Here is a 25,377-nt window from a genome sequence, read left to right on the forward strand (position 1 = left end):
CCCTCAGCTGCCGAGGAGCCCTCCTAGAGGCCCGGCCGGGTGTGTACGAGCTGAGCCAGCCGGATGACAACCAGTACTCTCTTCGGATCTGCCGGGTGAGCCGCCGGGACCTGGGAGCCCTCACTTGCACTGCCCGCAACCGCCACGGCACACAGGCCTGCTCAGTCACCCTGGAGCTGGCAGGTGGGTGACCGCGGCCTCTTTAGCTCTCCCTGCTCTGAGGCCCACAGCCCTCTCCTCACCCCCCAGGTGTACACACCCACCTGACAATCCTAAGTGCCTCTGCTCAGGCTTGTCCATCTAATGGCTATAATAACTGCAGCAGTAGTAACAATAATGATACTAGTACTAATAAGATATTTATTGAGAAACTGTATGTGCTGGGCTCAGTGCTGAGTACCTTACATTTATTACTTGTTTAATATTTAGATCAACCCTGTGAGATGGAATCAGCTATTTTCTGCATGTTACAGATGGGGAAACTGAGGCCCAGAGAATGTGCTAAGTAACAGGCCCGGAGTCACACAATGTAATAAGTCAGGAGCTGAGATTCAAGCCTGGATGCCCTACTCCAAAGCCAGACAGTGTTCCTAGCTCCTGTGTTAAACATAGCAGGAAATAGTACTTCCAGAATAACAAACTGGGGTGGGGCTGGGGGCAGGGGTGGAGCAGTGCAGGGGGATGAAGGTAGAGAAAAAGGCCCAAGCGAGAGCATCTTATCACCAGACTTCCAGCTCTGGGATCCTGGCTGCTGCTCTTTTGCACAAGCCTGTGTGACAGAGCCTCCCAACCTTTGCAGTGAGGTTTCTCCTTTCAAGATGTAGTCTCTCAGACCGTAGCCTGCATTAAGTAGTAATTGTCTTGTTTTCCAGTTTGTTAATTAACTCTAGACGCATGTAACTGCCACTCAGAACTTCGGATCTATGTGAGCTAAACAGTTACCTGCTGAGTAGATAAGATTCCAAGCAAATGCAAAGAAAGTGACATTTTAGTTAGCACAGGCCATCTTATCACGGGGTAAATGTACATCTTCTGGTGCTTTAAAAAAATTGTTGAAGTCCACTCGAAACTTTCTGATTCTTTTGACCTTCGTAGACTGACCCCTGCCACCACCTCCACCCCATACCCAGCAGACTAGGGACCAGATTCCTAGAGGGCAGGACGGGCAGCTTTAAAGTAGGAGAGAGGTGGCCGTAGGGTGTGTGAGGAGGAGATATGGGGGCCCTGCTGGCCCTGCTGTGGATGGTGGATGGGGTGGAGCCACTGATGGTCTGGGTCTCTGGTTTCCCTTTTCTGTGTCTTCCCCTCTGCCTCACATCCTCCCACCATACCCCACCCCTGCACTTCCCACTCAGCCACCCCTTTGCTTCTTGGTTGTGATTTTTTTCGGGTTTTTTTAGCCATACCACATGGCTTGTGGGATCTCAGTTCCCCAACGAGGGATCAAACCTGGGCCCCTGGCAGTGGAAGCAGAGTCCTAACCCCTAGACCACCAGGGAAGTCCCAACCACTGGCTCCTTATTAGTAGCATCTGTAGGTTTCATCTTTCTTCCCAGGTGTAGGAGGAGCCCTGGGGTTTGGGGAGGCCCTGGATACTGAGAGAACAGCAGCCAGCCTGGACAGGACAGTGACTGAGGGAGACTGAGTCCCATCTGGCCAGAGCTAGAGCAGGCCTGGGCTTGCATCCACACCCCTTCCTGTTGTGCCCACCCCCGTCCCCCAGGCAGGTGGAATGGTCCCTTCCCTCCATACCGGGAGCATGGATGCATTTTCCCCAGGATGCCGTCCCTTTTGTTCTGTGCAGAAGTCGAGCTATGTGCCTGAGGCTGGGTGGTGCTCCCTGCCCAGCACTCCTGCTTTCCCCCCTACTCCCCTTAAAGCCCAGATCCTCGAACACTCAGAAAGGAGGGGGAGGGCACCAGAAGTTTCTCCAAAAAACACAAGCACATTGGAATATGTATTAAATTCCGTCATGAGAATTAGGAGCTGCTTTACCAGGAAATAACATGATATGTGTGGAGAATAAAATCAGTCACATGGGGGAGAACTAAACTGAGAACTGTTGACTATTCATCTTGCCATCTTCCAGATGGTAAAAGGCCCCTTAAATATTTAAATAAGATTCAGAGAGAAAACCTCAAGATGGAGGCAGTGCCATCCGTGAACTCCACGCGGGGTCACAAACTGAGCCGCCCACTGGGCCCTGGATGGGTACAGTCAGAGAAGCCCGCAGTAGGACTGTGCTGAGGGCCACCACCCACAGGGGGCAGTGTCGGGCCACTCCGGGACAGCCCATTAATGCAGTGAGGGAAGCAGCTCAGGACAGCCAGTCCTGTTTTTCCAATAGAGGCAGGAAATCCAGATTTCTTTTGTCTGTGAAAATCTCCTAATTTCAAAGCTGGCCAATGAATCCTGAGAGCCCAACAAAGCAAGCCTGCACCCCCTGGCTGAGGTTTTCCGAGATTTGCAGAACATCACGTTTAGATTTACAGGGAGAGTGCTTGGTTCAGGCCAGGAATTCATGTTCTTCGGCCAAGTTTGAGAGCCCCAGAGTGGGGTGTTGGGACTCTGAGGGGTGCGGGAGGGGGGCGGGGTCTGATGTTCTGCCTGAGCTGGTTGCTGAGGGAGGGCTCAGAGAGGGGCTGAGGAGGGAGGCCCTTGTGACCCCAACGTTCTGTTTCCCCACCACCACCCGTGTTTCAGAGGCCCCTCGGTTTGAGTCCATCATGGAGGATGTGGAGGTGGGGGCTGGAGAGACCGCTCGTTTTGCCGTGGTGGTGGACGGGAAGCCCCTGCCGGATATCATGTGGTACAAGGTCAGAGGCTGGCTGCAGCCTCCTTCTGAGCATGGGTGGAGGGGGTCGAATGGAGGGGTGACTTCCTGGGGGCTTGGAAGGGGTCAGGGAAGCCTGGACAGAGAGGAGGAGGAAGTGGGACCCAGAGGTGTTGGTGACACTGGGAAACAAGGGTGGCGCCAGGCCCCTAGGGGAGCTAGCACTAGACCCTGAGGGCAGGGTGAGACTGGGTCTCTGGTGTGGAGGCAGAACTGGGTCCCAGGCAGACAGGAAGCTGGGCCCAGGCTGGGGTGACGGCCATCTCTGCAGGATGAGGCGCTGCTGACCGAGAGCAACCATGTGAGCTTTGTGTATGAAGAGAACGAGTGCTCCCTGGTGGTGCTCAGCGCCGGGGCCCAGGATGGAGGGGTCTACACCTGCACGGCTCGTAACCTGGCTGGCGAAGTCTCCTGCAAAGCAGAGCTGGCTGTGCACTCAGGTGGGTTGGAACTCAAGGGGAGCAAGGCAGAGTGCTCACCCAAGGATCCAATGATATGGGCCCAGCCCTTCACTGCAGACCACGCCCCCCTCCAGCCCCAGCTCCAACATTTATGCTTCTCTTCTGTGTCTTCCGGCTGCCCGCCTGGCTGAGTCTCTGCCCCATCCCTCGTCTTGTCCTCCCCACCTAACACCAGGCATCTCTTCCTCAGCTCAGACAGCTATGGAGGTGGAAGGGATCAGGGAAGACGAGGAGCAGCGAGGAAGGAGGCTCAGCGACTTCTATGACATCCACCAGGAGATTGGCAGGTGTGGGGCTCAGAGTGGGTGCAGTGTCTGGGGGCCGATAGAGGCTGGGCCTGAGACTCAGCAACAGCTGAGCCCTGTCCTCTCCTCGCATCCTCACCCAGGGGTGCCTTCTCCTACCTGCGCCGTGTAGTGGAGCGAAGCTCTGGACTGGAGTTTGCAGCCAAGTTCATCCCCAGCCAGGCCAAGCCAAAGGCATCGGCGTGGCGGGAGGCACGGCTGCTGGCCCGGCTCCAGCATGACTGCATCCTCTACTTCCACGAGGCCTTCGAGAGGCGCCGGGGACTGGTCATCGTCACCGAGCTGTATCCTGGGACAGGCTGGGCGGGTGGGGGATACGTGCCCTGAATGACTGGTCCTTGGAACAGCCAATTAGCAACATGTTTTACATTTTACGAAGTGGTCCCGTTGACAACTGGGATTTCTCGAAGCATCTTTGTTTTTTTTTTAATTTTTATTTATATTTGGCTGCACTGGGTTATTTTGTTGCTGCGTGCAGGCTTTCTCTAGTTGCAGCGAGCAGGGGCTACTCTTCCGTACAGCGCACAGCCTTCTCATTGCAGTGGCTTCTCCGGTTGCGGAGCACAGGCTCTAGAGAGCATGGGCTCCAGGAGCTGTGGCACACATACTTAGTTGCTCTGAGGCATGTGAGATCTTCTTGGACTAGGGATCAAACCCGTGTCCCCTGCACTGGCACGTGGATTCTTTACCACTGGACCACCAGGGAAGTCCAAGACATCTTATAAACACTTACAGAATGGAGTCTGGAGACGTGTGTGAAGACCAGCATTTTTTAGCTTAAATTTACAAAGTACTTGTGTGCTGGCAGTGTGCCTGCAGTGCCTGGCAGTGTTCTAGGAGCTTTACCAATATCTATTTCATTATCATGTATACTTATCTCTCGGAATTTTATTATCCCCATTTTATAGATGATGAAACTAAGGTGTAATGAGATAAAGTAACTCACCCAAGATCACACAGTCGGCGAGAGGCACATGATTTTTATCATGGAATGCAGTACAGTATATCCAAACATTTGCAGCAACCCGCATTTCAGATGCACGTTAATACTTGGCTTTATTTGAGAGGCTCTTCTCATACAGAACGGATTTTATTCTTTCATAAGAGCTGTAGTTAAACAAAGTCACACTGAGGTAAGGATGCTGGGCAGCTGGCTTGTCACTGCCACTAGCAGGGTGACCGTGTCTTACACACTAGCCTCCCAGTCTGCACTGTTAGAACCCTGACCTCAGCAAAATGACAAATTATTATGTGTCATGGGCCTTCTGGGTCATTCTCAAATAGAGTCAAGAGGTTCCATCCACAGTCAACAAAACACTGCTCTAACTTGAGCCTTACAGACACTTCACAGGGTAGGTGAGAAGAACATTATCCCTATTTGACACCAGCAGGAACCTAGGCTTAGAGAGGTTAGGTGACTTGCCTGAGATCCCACAGCGAGAGTTCAAGCAGGGTTGTCCCATCTACTCACCCAGATGACAGGGAAAGGGGAAGATGCAGTTGATAACTGGTAGCAGATGTGCTTTTTGGGGAAAGAGAAACCTGTGCTGAGCTAGGGCCCAACCAGAGCTCTGGGAGTGGAGGGCACCGCCTAAGGTGGGCCCGGCTGTTGGCACTGGTTACTGTTTCCTTGATCCAGGACATAGCTGCACAGAGGAGCTTCTGGAGCGAATGGCCAGGAAACCCACCGTGTGTGAGTCTGAGGTGAGGGCAGTGGGTGGGAGGGGCCAGGCTGGGCACCAGCGTTCACCGACCTGAGCTCTGAGACCTGAGGGGTACATCCCGGGCGTGCCATCTGTGCCCACAAACAGGCCAAGGTGGTGTGGATGGCACTGTCAGGCAGGAAGCAGACCCCCACACTGGGACGTGCACTGTCTTCTATAAATCTCAGCGCCCACCCTGGCCCCCAGCTCTGCTCTTTCTCAGTCTTCCTCCCATAAAGATCACTCAGACGTTACCCCAGAAGGAGCCCCATCCAGACTCTGTTCAGCCTCAGTGCTATCCTGCCATGTAGGGCTGTACAAATTGTGCACTGCACAATTCTACTTATTATCATGTAAATGGTGTCCTCCTCTAATTGTGCTGTGCTCAGCCTGTGCAGCTGCACATGGAAACCCTGAACCTCAGTAACCCCAAACCCATGTTTTGGCCCCCTCCTGAAGGCCACTTCCCAGGCATAGCCTGGCTTCTTGCCACAACCCTGGTGGTGATCAAACATAATACTCCCCGGACTCTGGGCCTCCTGTCTCCACAGATCCGGGCCTACATGCGGCAGGTGCTAGAAGGAATATGCTACTTGCACGAGAACCATGTGCTGCACCTGGATGTCAAGGTGCGATGCAGGTGGGGGGTGGGGGGTGGGGGGTGGGGGGTGGGAGCAGGCAGCACCTGTGGGAGCCAGGCCCTGGTGTGTCCTCCCCTTGGCCCTCAGCTCTCACGTCTTGCCTTGTGTCCCACAGCCCGAGAACCTGCTGGTGTGGGATGGTGTTGAGGGCGAGGAGCAGGTGAGGATCTGTGACTTTGGGAACGCTCAGGAGCTGACACCAGGAGAGCCCCAGTATTGCCAGTACGGCACACCGGAGTTTGTGGCACCCGAGATTGTCAACCAGACCCCTGTGTCTGGAGTCACTGACATCTGGTAATGTTGGCATGCTGAGCTGCTGGGGTGGGCTGGGGCAGCTTCCCCCCATGCCATGCTGAGGACTCACTCAGGGACAGAGAGGAGCTTTACTAAGCCCAAATGCCTGCCTTCTCTGACAGTCAGCTGCTGACCTTGCTCACAGGGGTCTCCTGCCCTTGTTACTACCTCCCTCTCCTCCCTCAGGGCCAACCCAACCACTCAAGGCCTCAGCCCTAGTCCTGGGTGCCACACCTCCCCACCTACAGCCACCTTGCCTCCCCCCGCCAAGTGAAGCAGGCACAGTCTCTTGGTCCCCAGATTCCTCCAGACTTCCTAGGCCAGCCTTGCCATGATCCTTGAGTCCTCCAGGCACATCATGACCTCTGGATTCAGGGTCTTCCCCAAAGGAGGCGACCCTGTGCCCGTTTGTCCCTGGCAGCGTTCACAGGGAGGACCCTGCCTCAGTAGATCAGCAGCAGCGAGAGGACTGCTCACTTCTGGTGGAACAGGGCCGCCTCTTACCTGCTCACTGTCCTTTCCCCACAGGCCCGTGGGTGTCGTCGCCTTCCTCTGGTAAGAACCCCTTTGCTCTCAGGAACCCCGTCTCCTAACAGTTTCTCACAGCAGGCCCAACGGTTGGCAGAGCCTGGGGCAACAGAACATTTGAGGGCTGCAGCCTGCCCCTTCTCTTCCATGCCCTGGCTGCTTCCTACACTGGAAGGGGCCTCACGAGCATAAACGTGGACACTCTGCCTGCGTGTCCAAGCTTTGTCCACCGCCATGTGCCTCCACAGTGGTTGGACACACTGGTAGTATGCTTGGGAAGGCCAGTGCTGACTCAGTGCCATTTAGACAGGGGACTAGTCCAGAAGATGGGCTAGAAAGGGAAGGGCCGGACTCCGGGGACATATCCCACGAGCACAGACTCCTCACTGCAGGGACGGGCCGCAGCTGGGGGAGGGCTGGCACAGGTCTGCTAGAGCACAGGCCGAGGGCAGGGGTCTGGCTGCCCAGGGCTCAAGGCAGCGCTGCCGTCAGGGGCCCGAGTAGGGGCAGGACGGGCAAGAATCTGCAAGGTTCTGCCCAGATTCACCCAGCACCCACTCACGTCCCCAGCCCTGTGCTCTTGCTGGCTTCCTACTCTCTCCTCTCAGCCCCTGGTGCCCCACCCTCACTGCAGCCCTCTCCACCCATGCAGCCTGACCGGAATCTCCCCGTTCGTTGGGGAAAACGATCGGACGACATTGATGAACATCCGAAACTACAACGTGGCCTTTGAGGAGACCACGTTCCTGAGCCTGAGCAGGGAGGCCCGGGGCTTCCTCATCAAAGTGCTGGTGCGGGACCGGCTGTGAGTACGAGGCCCAAGGTGCCGCCCCGCTGCAGAGTTCTCCCACGCCACCCCTATTCCAGCCCAAGCCTTTGCCTGCAGTCAGTCAGTCCCCCAACTCCTTAGTGGCCCCATTTTCCCAAACGTTTAATGAATGAATGCTAAATACCTTTTTAATACTCCTTCCTTTACAGGAGGCCTACTGCAGAGGAGACCCTCGAACATCCTTGGTTTAAAGTGAGTCTTGTCTTCCAAAACGGTGGTAGAAGAGGTTGAAGGAGAGAGAATGTTATTACCAGCTCCATTTATTGAGTCCCTCCTGTGTGCAGTAACCATGATATGCATTTTATTTACATATAATCTGTTAGCCTCACAATAGCTCTACAAAGGAAGGTATTATCACTCCCCTTTGGTTGATAAGGAAACAGGCTCAAATTGGAATATCACAGACTGCAAGGCACAGGTCTGACCTGCCCCCTCCCCTGACATCCTAGGGATACTCATGAGAATTCTCCTTGGCTCTTGAGATCAGCCCTGGGCCTCCTCACTCCTGGGGCTCACCTCTCTCCTGCCCTAGTCCTGCATACTGTGGTTGGTGGGTGGCGTGGCTGGTTTGTCCTCTTGGTTTTGAGCTCCCTGTGGGCAGAGTTCTCACTCATCTTCAAACCCCAGCATCACAGGGCGTAGCACCAGGCAGAGGGAGGGCTTCAGCAAATGACCCAGTACAAGCAAACTGTTCATGGAGAACTGTGCTGGGTCCACAGAAGGCTGAGGTCATTCTGGTGTCTGTGCTTGGAATACAAGCCTGGTCTCTCAGATCAGAAACAAGCTCTCAAAAGGACAGCCTGGGTGGGTGGCTGAGGAGGGCATCTGAGGTCTGGCCCACCAAGGCTGCAGATGTCTGGGGCTCTGGCTCTTTAGGAAGGCAGTTGGTAAACTGGGGAGCAGGTTTCAAGTGAGAGGCCTGAGCACAGGCCTCCCAGGGCAGCCAGTGCGCCGTGGTAGGGCCTCGAGCCCTGGTGTAAGTTCTGGAGTCTGGGAGCCACCGATGTCCTCTCTCTGTACTTGGACGTGTGCTCAGTCGCTTCAGTCGTGCCCGCCTCTCTGCAATGCTATGGCCTGTAGCCCACCAGGCTCCTCTGTCCATGGGGTTCTCCAAACAAGAATACTGGAGTGGGTTGCTGTGTCTTCCTCCAGGGGATCTTCCTGAGCCAGGGATCGAACCCACATCTCTAACGTCTTCTGCGTTGGCAGGCGTGTTCTTTACCACTAGCACCATATGGGAAACCTCTTCATTTAGCTTCAGGAAATTTGTCCACATGTGGGCACCTTGACGGTGGGAGTTGTTGTGACAGACCCCCCTGGGAAGGGAGCCTGAGGAGCCCAGACTCGAAGCTGCTGTATCTGCTGTCCCTCCTGTGGACAGTATCTCTGCACTGCTGAAGCCGGAGCGTTAGGGTTGACGGAGGACTTTGCCTCAGGCCCTCTTTCTTGGTTTACAGGCACAGGCAAAGGGTGCAGAGGTGAGCACGGATCACCTAAAGCTATTCCTCTCCCGGAGGAGGTGGCAGGTAAACTTGTCTGGGCCCCACCTCTCTGGCTTCATCTTCAACATTCTACAGCTTGCTCTCTCTAACGCTGCCTTTTGTGTCAGATGCTCTCACTTCTGCACATCTATCTTCATACACTTTTTAATTCTCTCGGCTGCCACGTCTGCCTGCGTTAGGCCTTCTCCCCTGAGGATAAGGTGGGCCTGAGTGGGTCAGTTTGGCCCCGAAGGGCCCTCAGGTCTGACTCGGGTACCCTGTCTCCAGCGCTCCCAGATCAGCTACAAGTGCCACCTGGTGCTGCGCCCTATCCCGGAGCTGCTGCGGGCACCCCCGGAGCGGGTGTGGGTGGCTGTGCCCCGAAGACCACCCCCCAGTGGAGGGCTGTCGTCATCGTCCGACTCTGAAGAGGAAGAGCTGGAGGAGCTGCCTTCTGTGCCCCGACCTCTGCAGCCTGAGTTTTCCGGCTCCCGGGTGTCCCTCACCGACATTCCCACCGAGGATGAGGCCCTCGGGGCCCCGGAGGCTGGGGCGCCCACCCCCATGGACTGGCAGGAACAAGGAAAGGCCCCCTCTCAGGACCAGGAGGCCCCCAGCCCTCAGGAACTCCCCTCCCCAGGCCAGGAGTCCCCGTCCGGGCCCAGCCCCCGGCGGGGAGAGCTCCGCAGGGGCAGCTCGGCTGAGAGCGCCCTGCCCCGGGCCGGGCCGAGGGAACCGGGCCGGGGCCTGCACAAGGCAGCGTCCGTTGAGCTGCCGCAGCGCCGAAGCCCCAGCCCGGGGGCCACCCGCCTGACCCGAGGAGGCCTGGGCGAGGGCGAGTATGCCCAGAGGCTGCAGGCCCTGCGCCAGCGGCTGCTGAGGGGTGGCCCCGATGATGGCAAGGTCAGCGGCCTCAGGGGCCCCCTGCTGGAGAGCCTGGGGGGCCGGGCTCGGGACCCCCGGCTGGCGCGGGCAGCCTCCAGCGAGGCAGCACCCCACCACCAGCACCCACCTGAGGCTCGGGGCCTGCAGAAGAGCAGCAGCTTCTCGCAGGGTGAGGCAGAGCCCCGTGGCCGGCACCGCCGAGCTGGGGCACCCCTCGAGATCCCTGTGGCCCGGCTGGGGGCCCGCAAGCTGCAGGAGTCTCCCTCCTTGTCCGCCCTCAGCGAGGCCCAACCACCTAGCCCCGTGCGGCCCAGTGCAGCCAAGCCCAGCACCCCTAAGGCTTCAGAACCTCCTGTGGGCGCCCCCAGTGAGGCTGCACAGCCTCCAGCACCGCAGCCTGCCCGAGAGAAGGCCCCAGAATCCACGCCAGAACCAGCCCTGGCCCCCAAGCCCACACAGCCCCCGACAGCTCTGCAAACCCTAGCGGCTCCGCTCACTCCGTACGCGCAGATCATGCAGTCGCTCCAGCTGCCGGGCCAGGCGCAAGGCCCCCCGCAGGGCGCAGTCGTATCTCCTGCATCTCGGCCTCCAGCATCTCGGTTGGAGCCCAAGGCCCACCCGGCTGTGTTCTCCAGGGTGGCCTCCCCACCTCCTGGAGCCTCCGAGAAGCGCCTGCTCCCGGGAGCTGGAGCAACCCCAGGGCCAGCCGAAAAAGCCCGGGTCCCCGCGGTGCCCCGCAGGCCAGGGAGCAGTCTCAGCAGCAGCATCGAGAACCTGGAGTCGGAGGCCGTGTTCGAGGCCAAGTTCAAGCGCAGCCGGGAGTCGCCCCTGTCTCGGGGGCTGCGGCTGCTGAGCCGCTCGCGGTCGGAGGAGCGCGGCCCCTTCCGCGGGGCTGAGGAGGAGGACGGCATCTACAGGCCCAGCCCGGTGGGCACGCCGCTGGAGCTGGTGCGACGGCCCGAGCGCTCGCGCTCCGTGCAGGACCTCAGGGCGGTCGGGGAGCCGGGCCTCGTGCGCCGCCTCTCGCTGTCGCTGTCCCAGCGTCTGCGGCGGACCCCGCCCGCGCAGCGCCACCCGGCCTGGGAGCCCCGCGGCGGGGACGGCGAGAGCTCGGAGGGCGGCAGCTCGGCGCGGGGCTCCCCGGTGCTGACGGTGCGCCGGAGGCTCAGCTCCACGCTGGAGCGGCTGTCGAGCCGGTTGCAGCGCAGCGGCAGCAGCGAGGACTCGGGGGGCGCGTCGGGCCGCAGCACGCCGCTGTTCGGCCGCCTGCGCAGGGCCACATCCGAGGGCGAGAGTCTGCGGCGCCTGGGTCTCGCGCAAAACCAGCTGGCCGCCCAAGCCGGCGCCGCCACGCCTTCCGCAGAGTCTCTGGGCTCCGAGGCCAGCGCTACGTCGGGCTCCTCGGGTGAGAAGGGGCCCCAGGGGGCGAGTGGAGGGTGAAAGTGTAAACAGGTGTGGTGGGATCTGGCGGGGGCGGGGCTGATATGTCAGGAGCTGGGAGAATGAGAGGGTCATGGACTCCCAGCGCAAAGAAGCGGAGACATTTCTGGAGGCCCCCAGGACAGAACTGGCAGGACTAGGGCGGCGGAAGGCTGAAGGATAGAGACTGTTGCAGGAGCCGGCCAGTGTCAAGGCTGTGTGTTAGTCACTTCGAGTCTTTGTGACTCTTTGTGGCCCTATGGACTGTGGCCTGCCAGGCTCATTTGTTCATGGAATTCTCCAAGCAAGAATACTGGAGTGGGTTGCCATGCCCTTCTCCAGAGGCTCTTTCCAACACCCAGGGATTGAACCCTGGGTTTCCTGCATTTCAGGCAGATTCTTTACCGACTGAACCACCAGTGAAGGGTCAGGGCTAGAAGTCCTCTATTCCCTGGTAGTGGCCAGGCAAGTGCTCACAGGCTTGATTCTTCACAGCTCCTGCAGAAAGTCGAAGCCGCCTGCGCTGGGGCCTCTCTCGGCTGCGGAAGGATAAGGGGTTGTCACAGCCAAACCTCTCTGGTAGTGTCCAGGAGGATTTGGGTCACCAGTATGTGCGCAGTGAGTCAGGTAATCCAGGCCTGCTGGGTGAGTAGCCCGCTGCGAGCCCCAGGGAAGTTATAGCTGGGTACAACTTGGCTACAAGTTGTAGCGTGGAGCAGCTCTGGCAGTGGTGGAGGGGGCCTGGAGTCAGGAAAGAACAACAATCATCATAATTGCTTCAGCTGCCATTAATTAGCAACACCAAGTGTGCTTTAGCACTTGACAAGCATTGCCTCATTCACCCCTCACACGTTGCTTAGGAGCTAGTCTTGTCATCTGCCCATTTTACAGGTGAGGGAACAGAGGCTTAGCCATGCTAATAGCTTGTCCAAGTCACAGAGCTGGTAGTAAGTTGGACTGTATGACCCTCTGCACCCAGAGCCCCCCCTCTCCCCGCCCCCCAGAAGGTCTCTGTCCCTGGGTGTGGTTCTGATGGAGCTCAGGATCAGACTCCCTGCCCTTCAACACCCCCTGGTGCTGTGTGTATACAGGATTGTTGTGTGAGTTCTCATTCGCATGCGACTCTGCAACCCCATGGTTATAGCCTGCCAGGTTCCTCTGTCCACGGAATTTTCCAGGCATGAATACTGGGGTGGGTTGCCAGTTCCCACTCCAGGGGATCTTCCTGACCCAGGGATCAAACCCTCGTCTCTTGAGTCTCCTGCATTAGCAGGCAGATTCTTTACCCCATGAACCATCTGGGAAGCCTGTGAACGTGCTCCCAAAGACTCTCTTTCTCTCCCAGCCTAGAGGCCCACAGTCTGGATTGTGCCTTCAACCTTCCATTTCTCTATAGCCCCAAACACCCGATCGCCCCTCCCTATCCACTCTGCCCCCACCAAAAGCTCTGCAAACAGACAAGCCACCTCCGAGGCTCTTTGCTGGGAGGAGCAACACCTGGGATATGCCCTGGTCTATCTGACCACGTGTCCTGGGGCTACAGCGGGGGAGGTATTTCCCCCCTGGGTCACCTCAGTCCTCCCCTTGAAAGTGGGGAGCATTACCCATGGATGGCAGAAGTTCAGGAGGCCAGGGTTTCCAGACCAACCTGCAGAGAGGAGCAGGCCCACCACACCGGGCTACATGCAGGGCCTTTATCAGTCACAGATCTCTTCTTCTCCAGTTTCCGATAAAACTCCTCAGAACTGTTCCAGATGCATCTCAGCAGGGCTTGTGACTGAACATGTGACCTCGTCCGTCCTTGGCTGGGGTGGGGAGGGGGGGTCTGGGCATCTCACCCTAGGCAGTGGGTGGAGGGGGCTGTAGTGAGGGAAGAGGGAGGGAGGGAGGCCAGCCAGTGGGGGCAGGGGCAGTGAAGGAGGGGTAGGGGGTTGCGTAGAGAGAGAAGCCAGCCTGAGGCCTGGGGACAGTTGATCCCTTCCCACCTGGGCCCCCCCCTCCCGATTCCATGTTGCTTGTGCAGCTGGTTTCTTGCAGAGGCCATGTCTCCTTACTTCATCCTCTGCCCCCTCCCCTCGGGAAGAAGGCTGCCCCACACCCTCCTTCCCAAGTCGGGCTGGCCCCTGGGAGGATCGGGAGTGGGACTGGCAGAGCTGGACCAGGGTCACCTTTCATCTCTCCTTCTCCTTGGCTCCCTCTCTCCCTGCTACCCAGTATCCTCCCTTGATCTGAAGGTGGTCATTGACAAAACCATATTCCCTTCATGTTGATGGCACCTGGGTGTGGGAGCCCTCCTAGGGGAACGCTGGGGTACAGTGGGAAAAGGGGCAGGCTGACGTCCTGTCAGCCTCTTCGGCAGATCCTCTTCTCCCAGCTCATCCACACCCCGCCCCCTGCTGGTTCTGCAGACAGACAGGAGCCAGGGCTCCCGGGTGTATCTACCTCTCAGTCCACATGAAAGAAATCCACCCCCTCCCCCCCCACCACACACACCACTACCATCACCAGACCAGGATGGGATTTTTCTAAAAAGACATTCCCAGGGAGCAGAAGTGCAAATCCTCAGGGAACTAATGAGCCACAGGCTAGCAAAGACCTGGAGCAAAGACAGTGGCCATCTGCAGCTCTGCCGTGGGCCCATTCACCAGCCTGCTGTGAAGCCAGCTTTGCTGAAACAGCCTCTTTGGGGGTCTGTGCCTGGCTTCTCCACTGGGCATGTTAACGAGATAATAATCACAACAATAGAAGCTAGCATCTATGAGCGTTTATTATATGTTAGACATCTGCTAAGCGCTTTACTTGCCTCTTTGAATGCTCATGACAACTCTGTGAGCTCGGTGTTATTATTTTCCTCAATTTACAGATATGGTCCAAGGTCATGCAGATATTGTCTTTCCATTTCAAAAGCTCTCACTTAGCTAATATGCGCGAGGGTGTAGAAGGTCTGGGGCAGGTGCCCAGACCCTAGGGGGGACAAGGGATGGGGGAGACTGACACACTTGCAGGGTCTGCCCCAGGTTTGCCTTGACTTTTGGTCTTTTGAAATTGCACATTGTGACTGAACACATGTTCGGTCTTGGGAGTCTCAGGCCAGGTCACCAGCTCCTGTCGCTTGCCCTGTGGTACCCCAGAATGAATGGGTATTGCAGGAGCTTAACCATTGTAGCTTTTCAATATTTGTTTTCATCTTACTTAGCAAGTGCTTATAGGGATTTCTCTGGTGTTCCAGTGGTTAAGACTCTGTGCTACCACTGCAAGGGGGCGCGAGTTCAATCCCTGGTCAGGGAACTAAGATCTTGCATGCCGTGCAGCATAGCCAAATAAACAAAAATAGAACAAAACCAGGTGTTTGTAGAGCACTTATTTAGTGCCAGGCTGTGCTTAAAGTGACTTACAAACATACGAGGTAGCAACTACAATATGTCTTCAATAATCAGTGAAAGGAAAAATAGTTCTACACACAGCAAGTGCCTGGGAAAGTGATGCTCACCCCAAAGGAAATTCTCAAAGGCAAGACCTTCTCCTTCCCCCATCTGCCTGGGAAGAGATGGCCTTTCACTCTGCCCTCTGCAGGCAGTGCTAGCTCTCACATGCCTCCTCCCCTCCATCAGCGGTGAGGGAGCCGCGGTCCCTGCAGACCCATGACCATCTTTGCTCTTGCTTCAGACTTTCCCCCAGTCTTCCACATCAAACTCAAGGACCAGGTGCTGCTGGAGGGAGAGGCAGCCACCCTGCTCTGCCTACCGGCAGCCTGCCCTGCACCCCACATCTCCTGGATGAAAGGTGAGGCGATCATATCTCCCCCAGAGAGAGAGGGGTAGGCAAGTGGCCCCACGGCCAGGGGATGTTCAGCGGGAAGTGGCAGCTGAGGGGCCCAGAGGACATGTGTGCTGCTTCACTCTGCAGCCCCTCCTTCTCTTTTGCCCACAGACAAGCAGTCCCTGCGGTCAGAGCCCTCGGTGATCATCGTGTCCTGCAAAGATGGTCGTCAGCTACTGAGCATCCCCCGGGTGGGCAAGCGGCATGCGGGGCTCTACGAGTGCTCTGCCACCAACATTCTGGGCAGCATCACCAGCTCCTGTACCGTGGCTGTGGCTCGTGAGTCCAGGGCAGGGACCCAGGAGGTAGTGATGCGGGTGGTGGGACAGGCCTCAATGGGGTGCAGGGGCTCACTGGGGCTCCACTTCTCTTCCCAGGTACCCCAGGAAAGCTAGCTCCTCCCGAGGTGCCCCAGACCTACCAGGACACAGCACTGGTGCTCTGGAAGCCGGGAGACAGCAAGGCACCTTGCACATACACGCTGGAGCGGCGGGTGGATGGTGAGGGACTGGCAGGCTGGTCAGGGGTGGGAGGCAGGTGGCGGATGGAGAAGCTGGGGAGACAAGTACCTTCCCTGAGCTCCTCACAGATGGCACTGGGAGCTTGGGCCACCTTTTCTGTGGCCTCAGCCCCTGCCCCATGCTGCCTGTAGGGGAGTCTTCCTGGCACCTCGTGAGCTCGGGCATCCCCGACTGCTACTACAACGTGACCCACCTACCAGTCGGCATGACTGTGAGGTTCCGTGTGGCCTGTGCCAACCGTGCTGGGCAAGGGCCTTTCAGCAACCCTTCTGAGAAAGTCCTCGTCAGGGGCGTGCAAGGTCAGTGGGACAGGGCGGGGGTGGCCAGGGAGGGCAGGGTCACTGAGCCCCGGGTCCAGCCCCTCCTTGGAGCACCTGGTTTTGCCCCCAAGGCACCATGGTGATGCTTTTCTCTGTCTCTACTTAGATTCCTCAGCTCTGCCATCTGCTGCTCACAGAGATGCCCCTGTTACCTCAGGGCCAGCCAGGGCCCCGCCTCCTGATGCTCCTACCTCACTGGCCCCTCCACTGAGCCCCTCCCCAGCTCCTGCTCCCCCAGGCTCCCAGGCAGCCCCTCTTGGCCCCTCATCTTCCCCAGCACCCCCGAGCCAGGCCTTGTCCTCCCTCAAGGCTGTGGGTCCACCACCCCAAACGCCCCCACGAAAGCACCGGGGCCTGCAGGCTGTCCAGCAAGTAGAACCTACCCCACCCAGTGCCCAGGACTCCCCAAGTGAGCCCACGTCTTCCGTCCCTGACACTGGGACCCCCACCCCAGCCTCCGCCCCTCAAGCGGTAAAAACAGCCTCTTCCTCAATGCCCCTGTATATGGTGACCTCCTTTGTGTCTGCACCACCAGCCCCTGAGCCCCCAGCCCCCGAGCCCCCTCCTGAGCCCACCAAAGTGAGCCTCAGCCCAGCCAAGGAGGTGGTAGGCTCCCCTGGGGGTAGTCCCCCCAGGGCTCCTGGGCCAGGGGGCACCACTCTTCGACAGGGCCCCCCTCAGAAACCCTACACCTTCCTGGAGGAGAAGGCCAGGCAAGTGGGACCAGGGCTGGGGGAGGGAAGGAAGACAGAGGTGGGAGTGCATGGAGCTTCGGCAACAATGGGGATTCAGAGAGAAGACCAGCCTGCCTGGGGAGTTGGGGGTGCCTGGGAAGATGAGATCTGGGTCCTTAGCATGAGTCAGTTCAGATTTTCTCTGTGCCATGCGTCATGCCCAGCGCTTTGGCCTCGTGATCTTAATTTTCACAGCTGAGAGGGACGCTGCATTATTCCATTCCATGGATGGGTTGGGGAAGTTACAGGATATGCCTGAAGTGCCGAGTCAGTGAAGAGCAGAGCTGGGACTCAAACCCAGGATCTCAGGAGTGAACTCCAGGGCCCACCCTGGGAACCACAGCATCCTTGCTCCCAGGGGTCCCTGCTTACCCTCTGCTTAGCCGGCACAGTACAAGGGCCCCTTCGCTCCTCTGAGCCTATGATATGCCCCCCAATGCATAGGGGTCGCTTTGGTGTGGTGCGTGCCTGCCGGGAGAATGCCACCGGGCGAACATTCGTGGCTAAGATTGTGCCATATGCGGCCGAGGGCAAGCGGCGGGTCCTTCAGGAGTACGAGGTGCTGAGGACTCTGCACCACGAGCGGCTCATGGCCCTGCATGAGGCCTACATCACCCCGCGTTACCTCGTGCTCATCGCCGAGAGCTGCGGCAACCGGGAACTCCTCTGTGGACTCAGCGACCGGTAGCTGGGCATCTGGGGGGCAAGGAGCTGGGGTGGGCGGAGCTGGGCTCGGCTATCCTCTGACACCCCCATCCCTCCAGATTCCGGTATTCAGAGGATGACGTGGCCACCTATGTGGTGCAGCTGCTGCAAGGCCTGGACTACCTCCATGGCCGCCACGTGCTGCACCTGGACATCAAGCCAGACAACCTGCTGCTGGCCCCTGACAACGCCCTCAAGATCGTGGACTTTGGCAGTGCCCAGCCCTACAACCCCCAGGCTCTGCGGCCCCTGGGTCACCGCACAGGCACACTGGAGTTCATGGGTGAGGGCACCATGCCATCCAAGGGGGAATGGGGTACTGGCAAAGGGGCGGCAGCCAGGGCTCACCCCACTTCACCCACATACGTGGCATATATTGAGTACTTACTATATGTGAGCCGCGAATTAAGTCCTTTCCATGGATTTTTTTCAATTTTTCTTTACAGTAGCCGTGGAGATTGGCATAGTATTACCCCTATTTTACAGAAGAAGAAACAGAGGTGTAGGGAGGTGTTTGTTCAGTATCAGTGTACATGGTAGACCCAGGATGTGATAAAGACAGGAGAATTGATTATTAATTTATATAAATAAGGGAAACTAGCTACCATTTAGCTACCTGCTAAATACTCTGTTCATCATCTCCATTCCCTAGAATAACTGCAAGCCACGCTTTACAGAGGAGATGGAAAGCCAGATGGGTTTAGTACATTGCTCAGGGTCCTGTCACTAGAAGGGGCAGGCTGGGATTAGAGCCAGCCCGGCTGACTTCAGAGGCTCTTAATCTTAGTGTTGGCCACACTCTTTGTGAATGGGCGCCCACCTTTGGAGCTGATCTGAGAGAGCTTGTGATCATCTGCTTCTTAGCTCCTCTGTAGTTCTGGGGACCCCCCCACACACACATTCAGTGCCTGGGATGATTCCTCAGGTGCCCCAAGTCTCCCCCAGGGGCCACGCAGCCCACCAGTATCCGGGGCCTGCTGCTGTGCTTGTACCCGTGGTCTGGTGACCTGGGCACCGTCCTGCTTCCCAAGCCCCCACTGGCACACGCTGCCTCTCTCTGCTCCCTTGCCACCCGGAAGCTGGCTCACCAAGGCCTCTTGTCTCCTGTCAGCTCCTGAGATGGTAAAGGGAGACCCCATCGGCTCTGCCACGGACATCTGGGGAGCGGGTGTGCTCACTTACATCATGTGAGTGCCCCCGGGCCCCGCCCTCTGCCTGCACCCCCACCTCCCCAGCCACACATGCATGTGCACGAGTCGTGCACACATACACACATGCATGTACACACACAAGTACCCAGGTATCCTTGTCCCCGAGTGCTGTGCCCCTAGAAACCCCCACACTGCTGTCCCCCTGGACCTGTGAGTTGACGCTCAGTCTGCATCTGTTAACTGAACTGTCCCCTCTGCAGGCTCAGTGGACGCTCCCCATTCTATGAGCCAGACCCCCAGGAAACAGAAGCTCGCATTGTGGGGGGCCGCTTTGATGCCTTCCAGCTGTACCCCAACACATCCCAGAGTGCCACCCTCTTCTTGCGAAAGGTCCTCTCAGTACATCCCTGGTGAGTGGGTCTCATACCTGCCAGCCTCCCAGCATGACCTTCTCCCTGGCCCAGCCCACACCTAAGCCCCCCAACTCCTACCCCACACCAGTAATACGCTGCTGCTGCTATTATTACAGTTACTACTCCTACTTTTCCTAAGTGGCTGTTCTGCCACCTTTTAAAGCCCCGAACAGCCCTATGACACAGGCAGAATCATTGTCCCCATTTCAGAGACTGGGAAACTGAGTCCCAGAGTTGTCCAAGCTCACTCCCTAGGGATGAATCCAGGATTGGGAGTCCTGTCTCTGGGAGGGTGGAGTCTGTCCTGCTCTGGGAGCCATGCCTCCAGCCTCACTGTCCCTGGCTTGGCCTGGCAGGAGCCGGCCCTCCATGCAGGACTGCCTGGCCCACCCGTGGCTGCAGGATGCCTACCTGATGAAACTGCGCCGCCAGACGCTCACCTTCACCACCAACCGGCTCAAAGAGTTCCTGGGTGAGCAGCGGCGCCGCAGGGCCGAGGCCGCCACCCGCCACAAGGTGCTGCTCCGCTCTTACCCAGGCAGCCCCTAGCGCCTCGGACCACAGCCCGGCCTCGGACCACAGCCCGGCCTCGGGCTTTGACTCGGGGTTCCGCTGACGCCCCGGGACATTCCAGGGCCCCCGCGGAGCCGGGTGGGCCGGGGGGGCTTCGGACACCACCAGCAGCAACATCCGGCCGGGCTATTACCTCATGGACCTGTGGGGACAGAGACCCTGGGCTTTGGCCAATGCCACCCAGCTGGAGCCAAAGCGGGAGACCCATGGGCCAGGCTGGGTGGGGTCAGGATCAGGTCAAGAGGGACAAGGAGGGAATGGGCAAGTGAGGAAAAGAAGCCGAGGCATAGGGAGGGAGAGACTCCACGGAGGTTCCAGGGGAGGGAGACAGAGTATCTCGGGGAGAGCCAACCCAGGAGGGTGTGAATGAATGGAGAGGAGGAAAGTGGGGGGGAGCCCAGGGTGTCTACAGGCCAGGGGCTGGGAGTGTCACTGAAGCAGGGACAGGACGTGGAGACAGTGTCTGGGAGCCAGAGGCAGTAGGTGAGAGAGGGCAGCGACGGGGGAGAGGGAGAGGAGAGAGGACTCAGGTCGGGGCGCGTGGCCAGTGGCCAGCCTCCCCAGAAGAAGTGCGGAGGGCTGAAGGCTGGAGGCGGGGTCTCAAGCCAGCAGCGCTTTCCTCCTATCCCGGTGAACGCAGCGCTGGGCCCTCTGCGCTGGCCCAAGGATGTCCCCACCGCCTCTCTGTGGCCTTCACCCTCCTTCTCATTCATATTTATTTATTTATTGACTTTTATGAAGTCTCCCTGCCATCCAATCCCTCTTGCCTATGTTGTCCTGACCATCCCCATCCCACCCTTCCAGCCATCCAGCTGTCTGTGCAGCTGTCTGTCTGTCACAAGGAAAATAAAAACAACAAGCAGCAGGACCTATGTGTGTGGTCTATGGGGAGGGATGGCCGGGGGGTACAGCGCATACATGATGCTAGGGTACTGGGACGGGGCATTCCAGCCTTTTCTGGGCCAGTGAGAACCAAGGTATACCACCTAGCACCTTAGGACCTTCCTCCCCTGCACCTGACCCTCCTGGCCCCTCACCTGTCCCTTATTCCTTGAGAGAGGAAAGATGTGGGTGTGTTTTTCCCTCTAAAGTTTCTGAAATCCTGGCAGGACCACTGAATCCCCACCCCCAGCCTCTAACCATATGGGTGGCCCCCACCTCTTCTCACATGTTCCATCATCACAATGGGAGCCCTTCCTGGGCTCTGGAAGGGACCAGCCCATACCCCCATCCTGGCTCAGGGCAGGGGACAGGGCAGCTTTGTCCTGACCCCTGGAGCAGAGGGGGTTTCATCATGATGATTGGTGAGAGGAGATGGTGATAAGAGCTGTAGAGGAAAGCAGGACAGGCTCATGCGCCCACCCTCTGTGTCAGAGCACCAATCAGCACACACGGGGCAGCTGTGAGTGCTGTCAGTACGCCTGCTGCGATGGGGCCATAGATGAGGATTTCCCTGGGGCCCAGGGACACTCAGTCTGGCCGTATTCCCACGGCAAGCCAGGGATCCACTGGGTGCTAAGGTGCCTTGACTCTCGCTGCCCTCCTGCAGTGCCACAGAAGGGTCACTGGGTCCTGTAACTGGGCTGCCCTGCCCTGAGGTGGATGGAGGGGGAGCCAGTTCCTGTGTCCAGAGGGACTGTGCCCCCCTGTCCCTCCCCAGACTGAAAACTCTGTTCTTGGCCATGTAAAATGAATAAAGCCTTTCACCATGAGCACATTGAGCTGGTGCTGGTGTGTTGCTGATCAAGTTTGAGGCTCCCGTGGCTGTAGTCCAAACCACCTTTTGCCCAGCCCAGCCTCTCTGACTTCTCAGGACACAAGGGAAGAGCCAAACCCCATCATCATAAAATAACAGGATATTAGGGCCAGCTGGAAGGGGCCAGAGAGCCACCTTTCCCACCTGCCATTTTAGCGATGAAGATATACAGTTTGCCTGTGAGAGTCTCTAATCCCCTACACACTGCAAGTGTTTTCATATAAAAATGAGGTGCCTGAACTCATATCTTGATAAATGGTAAAATTCTTCTCCCGTCCCCCCTCTGATCTTGAGCTTCCCTCTCATCTCCATTGGAAATGGCATGTGAACTGCTTGTTCCAAACCCGGAGGAGCAAAGGTAATTTATGTCAGCAGAGCCTTGTCAAAACTGCTCTGATCAAAAGCTGACAGCCCTCCACACCTGGGCAGGCAGTTACAGTGAAGGGAAGAAAGGTTTATCTAGTGCCCTGGCCTGGGTGGACTGGACTCCAGGCAAATCTCAGAGGAGTTAGCCCCCTCATCCCTGGTGGTCTGATCCCCCTATACACCAGCTTATGCCCAGGGAGGGAGCTTGGGCAGACCTAGAGTGTCAGAGTCAGTACCAATCTCCAGGGACAGTGTAGCCCAGCCAGACCCTACGATGTCACATGGAGGGGAGTGTGGGAATGGGGCAGCAGGAGGGGCTGCTGTTCTCAAAAATCCTTAAGGTCCCTTCTAGGTTTATCTGTTTACCACCAGGAGGCACAGCATAGAAATGACAACCCTAGACTCCTGGGGTTGGGGGGAGTATGGTGTTTCCAGATTGGTCCTGACTGCCACGTGGGCCTCTCATAATTGGCTAGCTGGACAGTGAAGCCCATCACCACTCTGGCTTTATTCAAGGGCACCTCCACAAACACTCACACCCCTTAACTGACTGTGTCCAGGAAGATGTGTTGTCTCTCTCTGCAGGGACTGACCTGAGTGTAAACTGCCCCAGCAGGGAGCTGAGTCTCCGGTCGACCTGAAGCGTGCCTAGTTCTCCTGGGAGTGAGATTGATAGCGCCTGCTCTGGGAAGGGGATGGGGCCATGCCCAGCTGCCCAGCTCTCCAGGTGCTGACGTGTGGTGCATCCCAGAGCTGCTCAGGTTTCCCCTGGGGGCTGCCCCAGTGGCTGAGCTAGCATCCCAGGCATTCTCAGGCTAAATAAGGAGACTGTGTGGGTCAGGGAATGGGGGCTGGGGTCCCCGGGGGCTTGGGTCAACCACGCCAAAGAAGGCAAGGAGGGGAGCCATGTATAAAACCTGGGCCTGGGGCTGAACACCTACCTGCACCCTGGCCCTGCCGTTTGGAAGGGCATGCCGCCTGCCACCCAGCAGGGTAAAGCTGAGCCCTCACAGCGAGTCTAGACCTTCAGGTCAGCCTAGACACTCTCACACAGGGGGATGTTCTGAACTTACAGCCTGAAGTTCAGAATATCTGTGTCAGCCTAGACCTCTTTGTTTGTGTCCTGCTCCCCAGATGTCCAAAGCGGCTCCTGCCAGAAAACCAGCGGCTGTGTTCTGCTCTGCTGCAGCCCCTCCCCCTGGACGTACGCTGGATATCAACGACCCCCAGGTTCAGAAAGCAGCCATTCGCATCCAGGCCTCTTACCAGGCCCACAGGTAAGGGGAAGCTCTGGAGAACCGCTGGAGGAAGGAAGCTGGAGCTGCAGAACACTCACAACTGCATTTGGGGGATGGCATAGACTGAATACTGTATTTGGGGGGGGGAGGGGAGACTGATGCTGAAGCTGAAACTCCAATACTTTGGCCACCTGATGCAAAGACCTGATTCATTGGAAAAGACCCTGATGCTGGGAAAGATTGAAGGTGGGAGGAGAATGGAAGGGTGGTTGGATGGCATCACCAACTAGATGGACGTGAGTTTGAGTAAGCCCAGGAGTTGGTGATGGACAGGGAAGCCTGGCGGTGCTGCAGTCCATGGGGCCGCAAAGAGTCGGACACGACTGAGCGACTGAACTGATACTGAGAACAGTGTCATGTACCTGTAGGGTCACTGGACTTAGAGTAGAGCGGTTTCTGAGGGGTGGAGGGGTGGCTGCCAGAGTAGACAATTTTACTAACAATTTAGGAGCAGCTGCCTTCCCTACCCACCCCCACACGTTTAAGGGTCTAGTGGGCTGGGTGGTGGTGGGGAGAAAGGGATGCTGTACAGATGGACAGGGCTGCAGGTGGGCCCGGGCCGTGTCATGAGAGCTTGGGGCCCTGACCTGGACCGTGTGGGTAGGTTCCGGAAGGAGCTGCGCGAGAAGGGGCCACCGAGAGTGTTGGAGACGCCGAAGGACGAAGGACGTGGTGCTGCTGATGGAGGGCAGCGCGGCGAAGCTGACTTGCTGCGTTTCGGCTTTCTCGGACCTATTCACCCGGTGGGGCAAGGACCGCAAGGAGCGGCGCGACGGGCCCAAGTGTCGTTATGTCTTCAAGGACCCTGACCTAGTGGCAGTGGTGGTGCACGATGGCGAGCTGGCAGATCTGAACCAGTACAGCATCAACGTAACCAACCCCTTCGGCCAGTGCTCCGGCTCGGCGCGCATCCTTGTGAAAGGTACTACGCGCCCTTGGGGGCAGTGTCACTGCGCGGAGTAGCACCAGCTGGCGGGCGCCCACAGCCTGGTCTTGCTGCGCTTACCGCTGGGCCTCCCCAAGTCCGCATGGGATGTGGCCCAGCCCCCGCACAGCCTGAGCCGCAGACCAGGCCGGCGCGCACAGCCTGAGCCGCAGACCAGGGCGCAGCGCCGGCCGTGCGCGTACTCCTTTCCTACCCCCAGAATTCCATCCCATCCGGCCTAAGAAGTCCGCCAAGGGCTTCAGTCACGCTCTTCCAGGGCCCTAAGGTCACTCAGAGCCAGAAGCAGAGGCAAGGGTTAGAGCCCTGGTCTTCTGGCTCTCAGCCCAGGGCAATTTCTGAGGCACCGCTAGATGTGCGAACATTTCCAGATTTTCAGCCCTAGAATCTTTATTGATCCTTCTTCATTAACCTCTGCGAAGGGCGGGATTAGTCCCGCTTGACAGTTGAGGAGATGATGCCCCAGCGAGGTTAAAGACCTGACCAACATCACACAGCGAGCTTAAAACCATCTAGTATTTAGAGACGGGTGTTAGCTGGGGAGGTGATGACCTGCCTGCCACATCTCTAGGTCCTTTACTGAGTGGCAGTCCCTCTCCCTTCCTCTAGTTCCAGCGGAGATTCAGAAGGGACCGGATAACACTAAGGCGCGCAAAGGCGCCAAGGTAACGCTGATTGCCGAGATCCTGGGTGAGCCTGCGCCCAACGTGGGCTGGGCCAAGAACGGGGAACACAAGAAGACGACAGGTGAGGGCGGGGACGTGCACAAGGACAGCACCTGGAGCGGGAGCTTGGGCGGGGCGGGGTCCAGAAACTGGCAGGAGTGGGAAGGGGGCGGGGACCTGGGCGGCGAAGAACGGAGTTCTGTACCCCGGGCGGAACCCGCGTAAACTGACCCCAGGCCCTGCCCTCCCCTTCTTCCCACCTAGAGTGTTCTTTGAGATCTGCAGTACCACCACGACGCTGACTATTCGCCAGGCTACGCCGGAGGACAGCGGCAAGTACGAGGTGTAAGTGGAGAATAGCCTGGGCATGGACCATCCATCGCTCGCGTGGATGTGACCTGAAAGGAATCCTCAGACCCGTCGCCCTGGCCGGAGCCCCGGGTGGGTGGGTCAGACAACCCTCCTTCATCTTGCTTAATAAAGCTGCTCTCTGACCCGCGGCGTCTATTCTGTTCTTTCGAGACGCCATTTCCCCTGCACTTGCACCCACACTTATTCCAGATCAACACACCAAGGTCACAGAATGTTGGGATCAGAATGTTTGGAGGGCGCCTAGTCCAGTGGTTCATTTTGCAGACAGTGACTCTGAGATATGACTTCTTCTCAGGGTCAAAAAGTTCCTGCACTACGAAGTCTATCACTCGTCTTGTGTTCGTTTGCATAGCTCAAGCCCC

The 25,377-nt window shown here is 57.9% G+C and overlaps 2 protein-coding genes across 6 annotated transcripts in view; both read left to right on the plus strand.

Annotated features, from left to right (window-relative positions):
- Positions 1-20,483, plus strand: part of SPEG (striated muscle enriched protein kinase) — a 58,397-nt gene extending 37,914 nt beyond the window's left edge. For all 5 annotated transcript variants that reach the window (XM_052657584.1, XM_052657601.1, XM_052657609.1 and 2 more), the window contains 24 exons: positions 8-183; positions 2,704-2,816; positions 3,105-3,273; positions 3,485-3,581; positions 3,683-3,883; positions 5,246-5,303; positions 5,854-5,931; positions 6,059-6,237; positions 6,766-6,792; positions 7,418-7,570; positions 7,744-7,786; positions 9,052-9,120; positions 9,364-11,365; positions 11,875-12,006; positions 15,046-15,162; positions 15,310-15,477; positions 15,576-15,698; positions 15,851-16,018; positions 16,146-16,752; positions 17,218-17,457; positions 17,538-17,761; positions 18,590-18,665; positions 18,890-19,039; positions 19,399-20,483. In XM_052657584.1, the coding sequence (XP_052513544.1) occupies positions 8-183; positions 2,704-2,816; positions 3,105-3,273; positions 3,485-3,581; positions 3,683-3,883; positions 5,246-5,303; positions 5,854-5,931; positions 6,059-6,237; positions 6,766-6,792; positions 7,418-7,570; positions 7,744-7,786; positions 9,052-9,120; positions 9,364-11,365; positions 11,875-12,006; positions 15,046-15,162; positions 15,310-15,477; positions 15,576-15,698; positions 15,851-16,018; positions 16,146-16,752; positions 17,218-17,457; positions 17,538-17,761; positions 18,590-18,665; positions 18,890-19,039; positions 19,399-19,591 (5,563 nt within the window). In that variant the 3' untranslated portion in view covers positions 19,592-20,483. The remainder of the gene's footprint in view (positions 1-7; positions 184-2,703; positions 2,817-3,104; positions 3,274-3,484; positions 3,582-3,682; positions 3,884-5,245; positions 5,304-5,853; positions 5,932-6,058; positions 6,238-6,765; positions 6,793-7,417; positions 7,571-7,743; positions 7,787-9,051; positions 9,121-9,363; positions 11,366-11,874; positions 12,007-15,045; positions 15,163-15,309; positions 15,478-15,575; positions 15,699-15,850; positions 16,019-16,145; positions 16,753-17,217; positions 17,458-17,537; positions 17,762-18,589; positions 18,666-18,889; positions 19,040-19,398) is intronic.
- A 2,388-nt stretch (positions 20,484-22,871) lies between these two features.
- Positions 22,872-25,045, plus strand: SPEGNB (SPEG neighbor). Its single transcript, XM_052653404.1, is given in 7 exon segments — positions 22,872-23,014; positions 23,640-23,697; positions 23,699-23,957; positions 24,588-24,707; positions 24,710-24,725; positions 24,908-25,014; positions 25,017-25,045. Coding segments are annotated over 7 exon segments (732 nt in total).
- Positions 25,046-25,377: the final 332 nt, after the last annotated feature.

Source organism: Budorcas taxicolor, chromosome 2 (genome assembly GCF_023091745.1).
Source record: "Budorcas taxicolor isolate Tak-1 chromosome 2, Takin1.1, whole genome shotgun sequence".
Taxonomy (NCBI): domain Eukaryota; kingdom Metazoa; phylum Chordata; class Mammalia; order Artiodactyla; family Bovidae; genus Budorcas; species Budorcas taxicolor.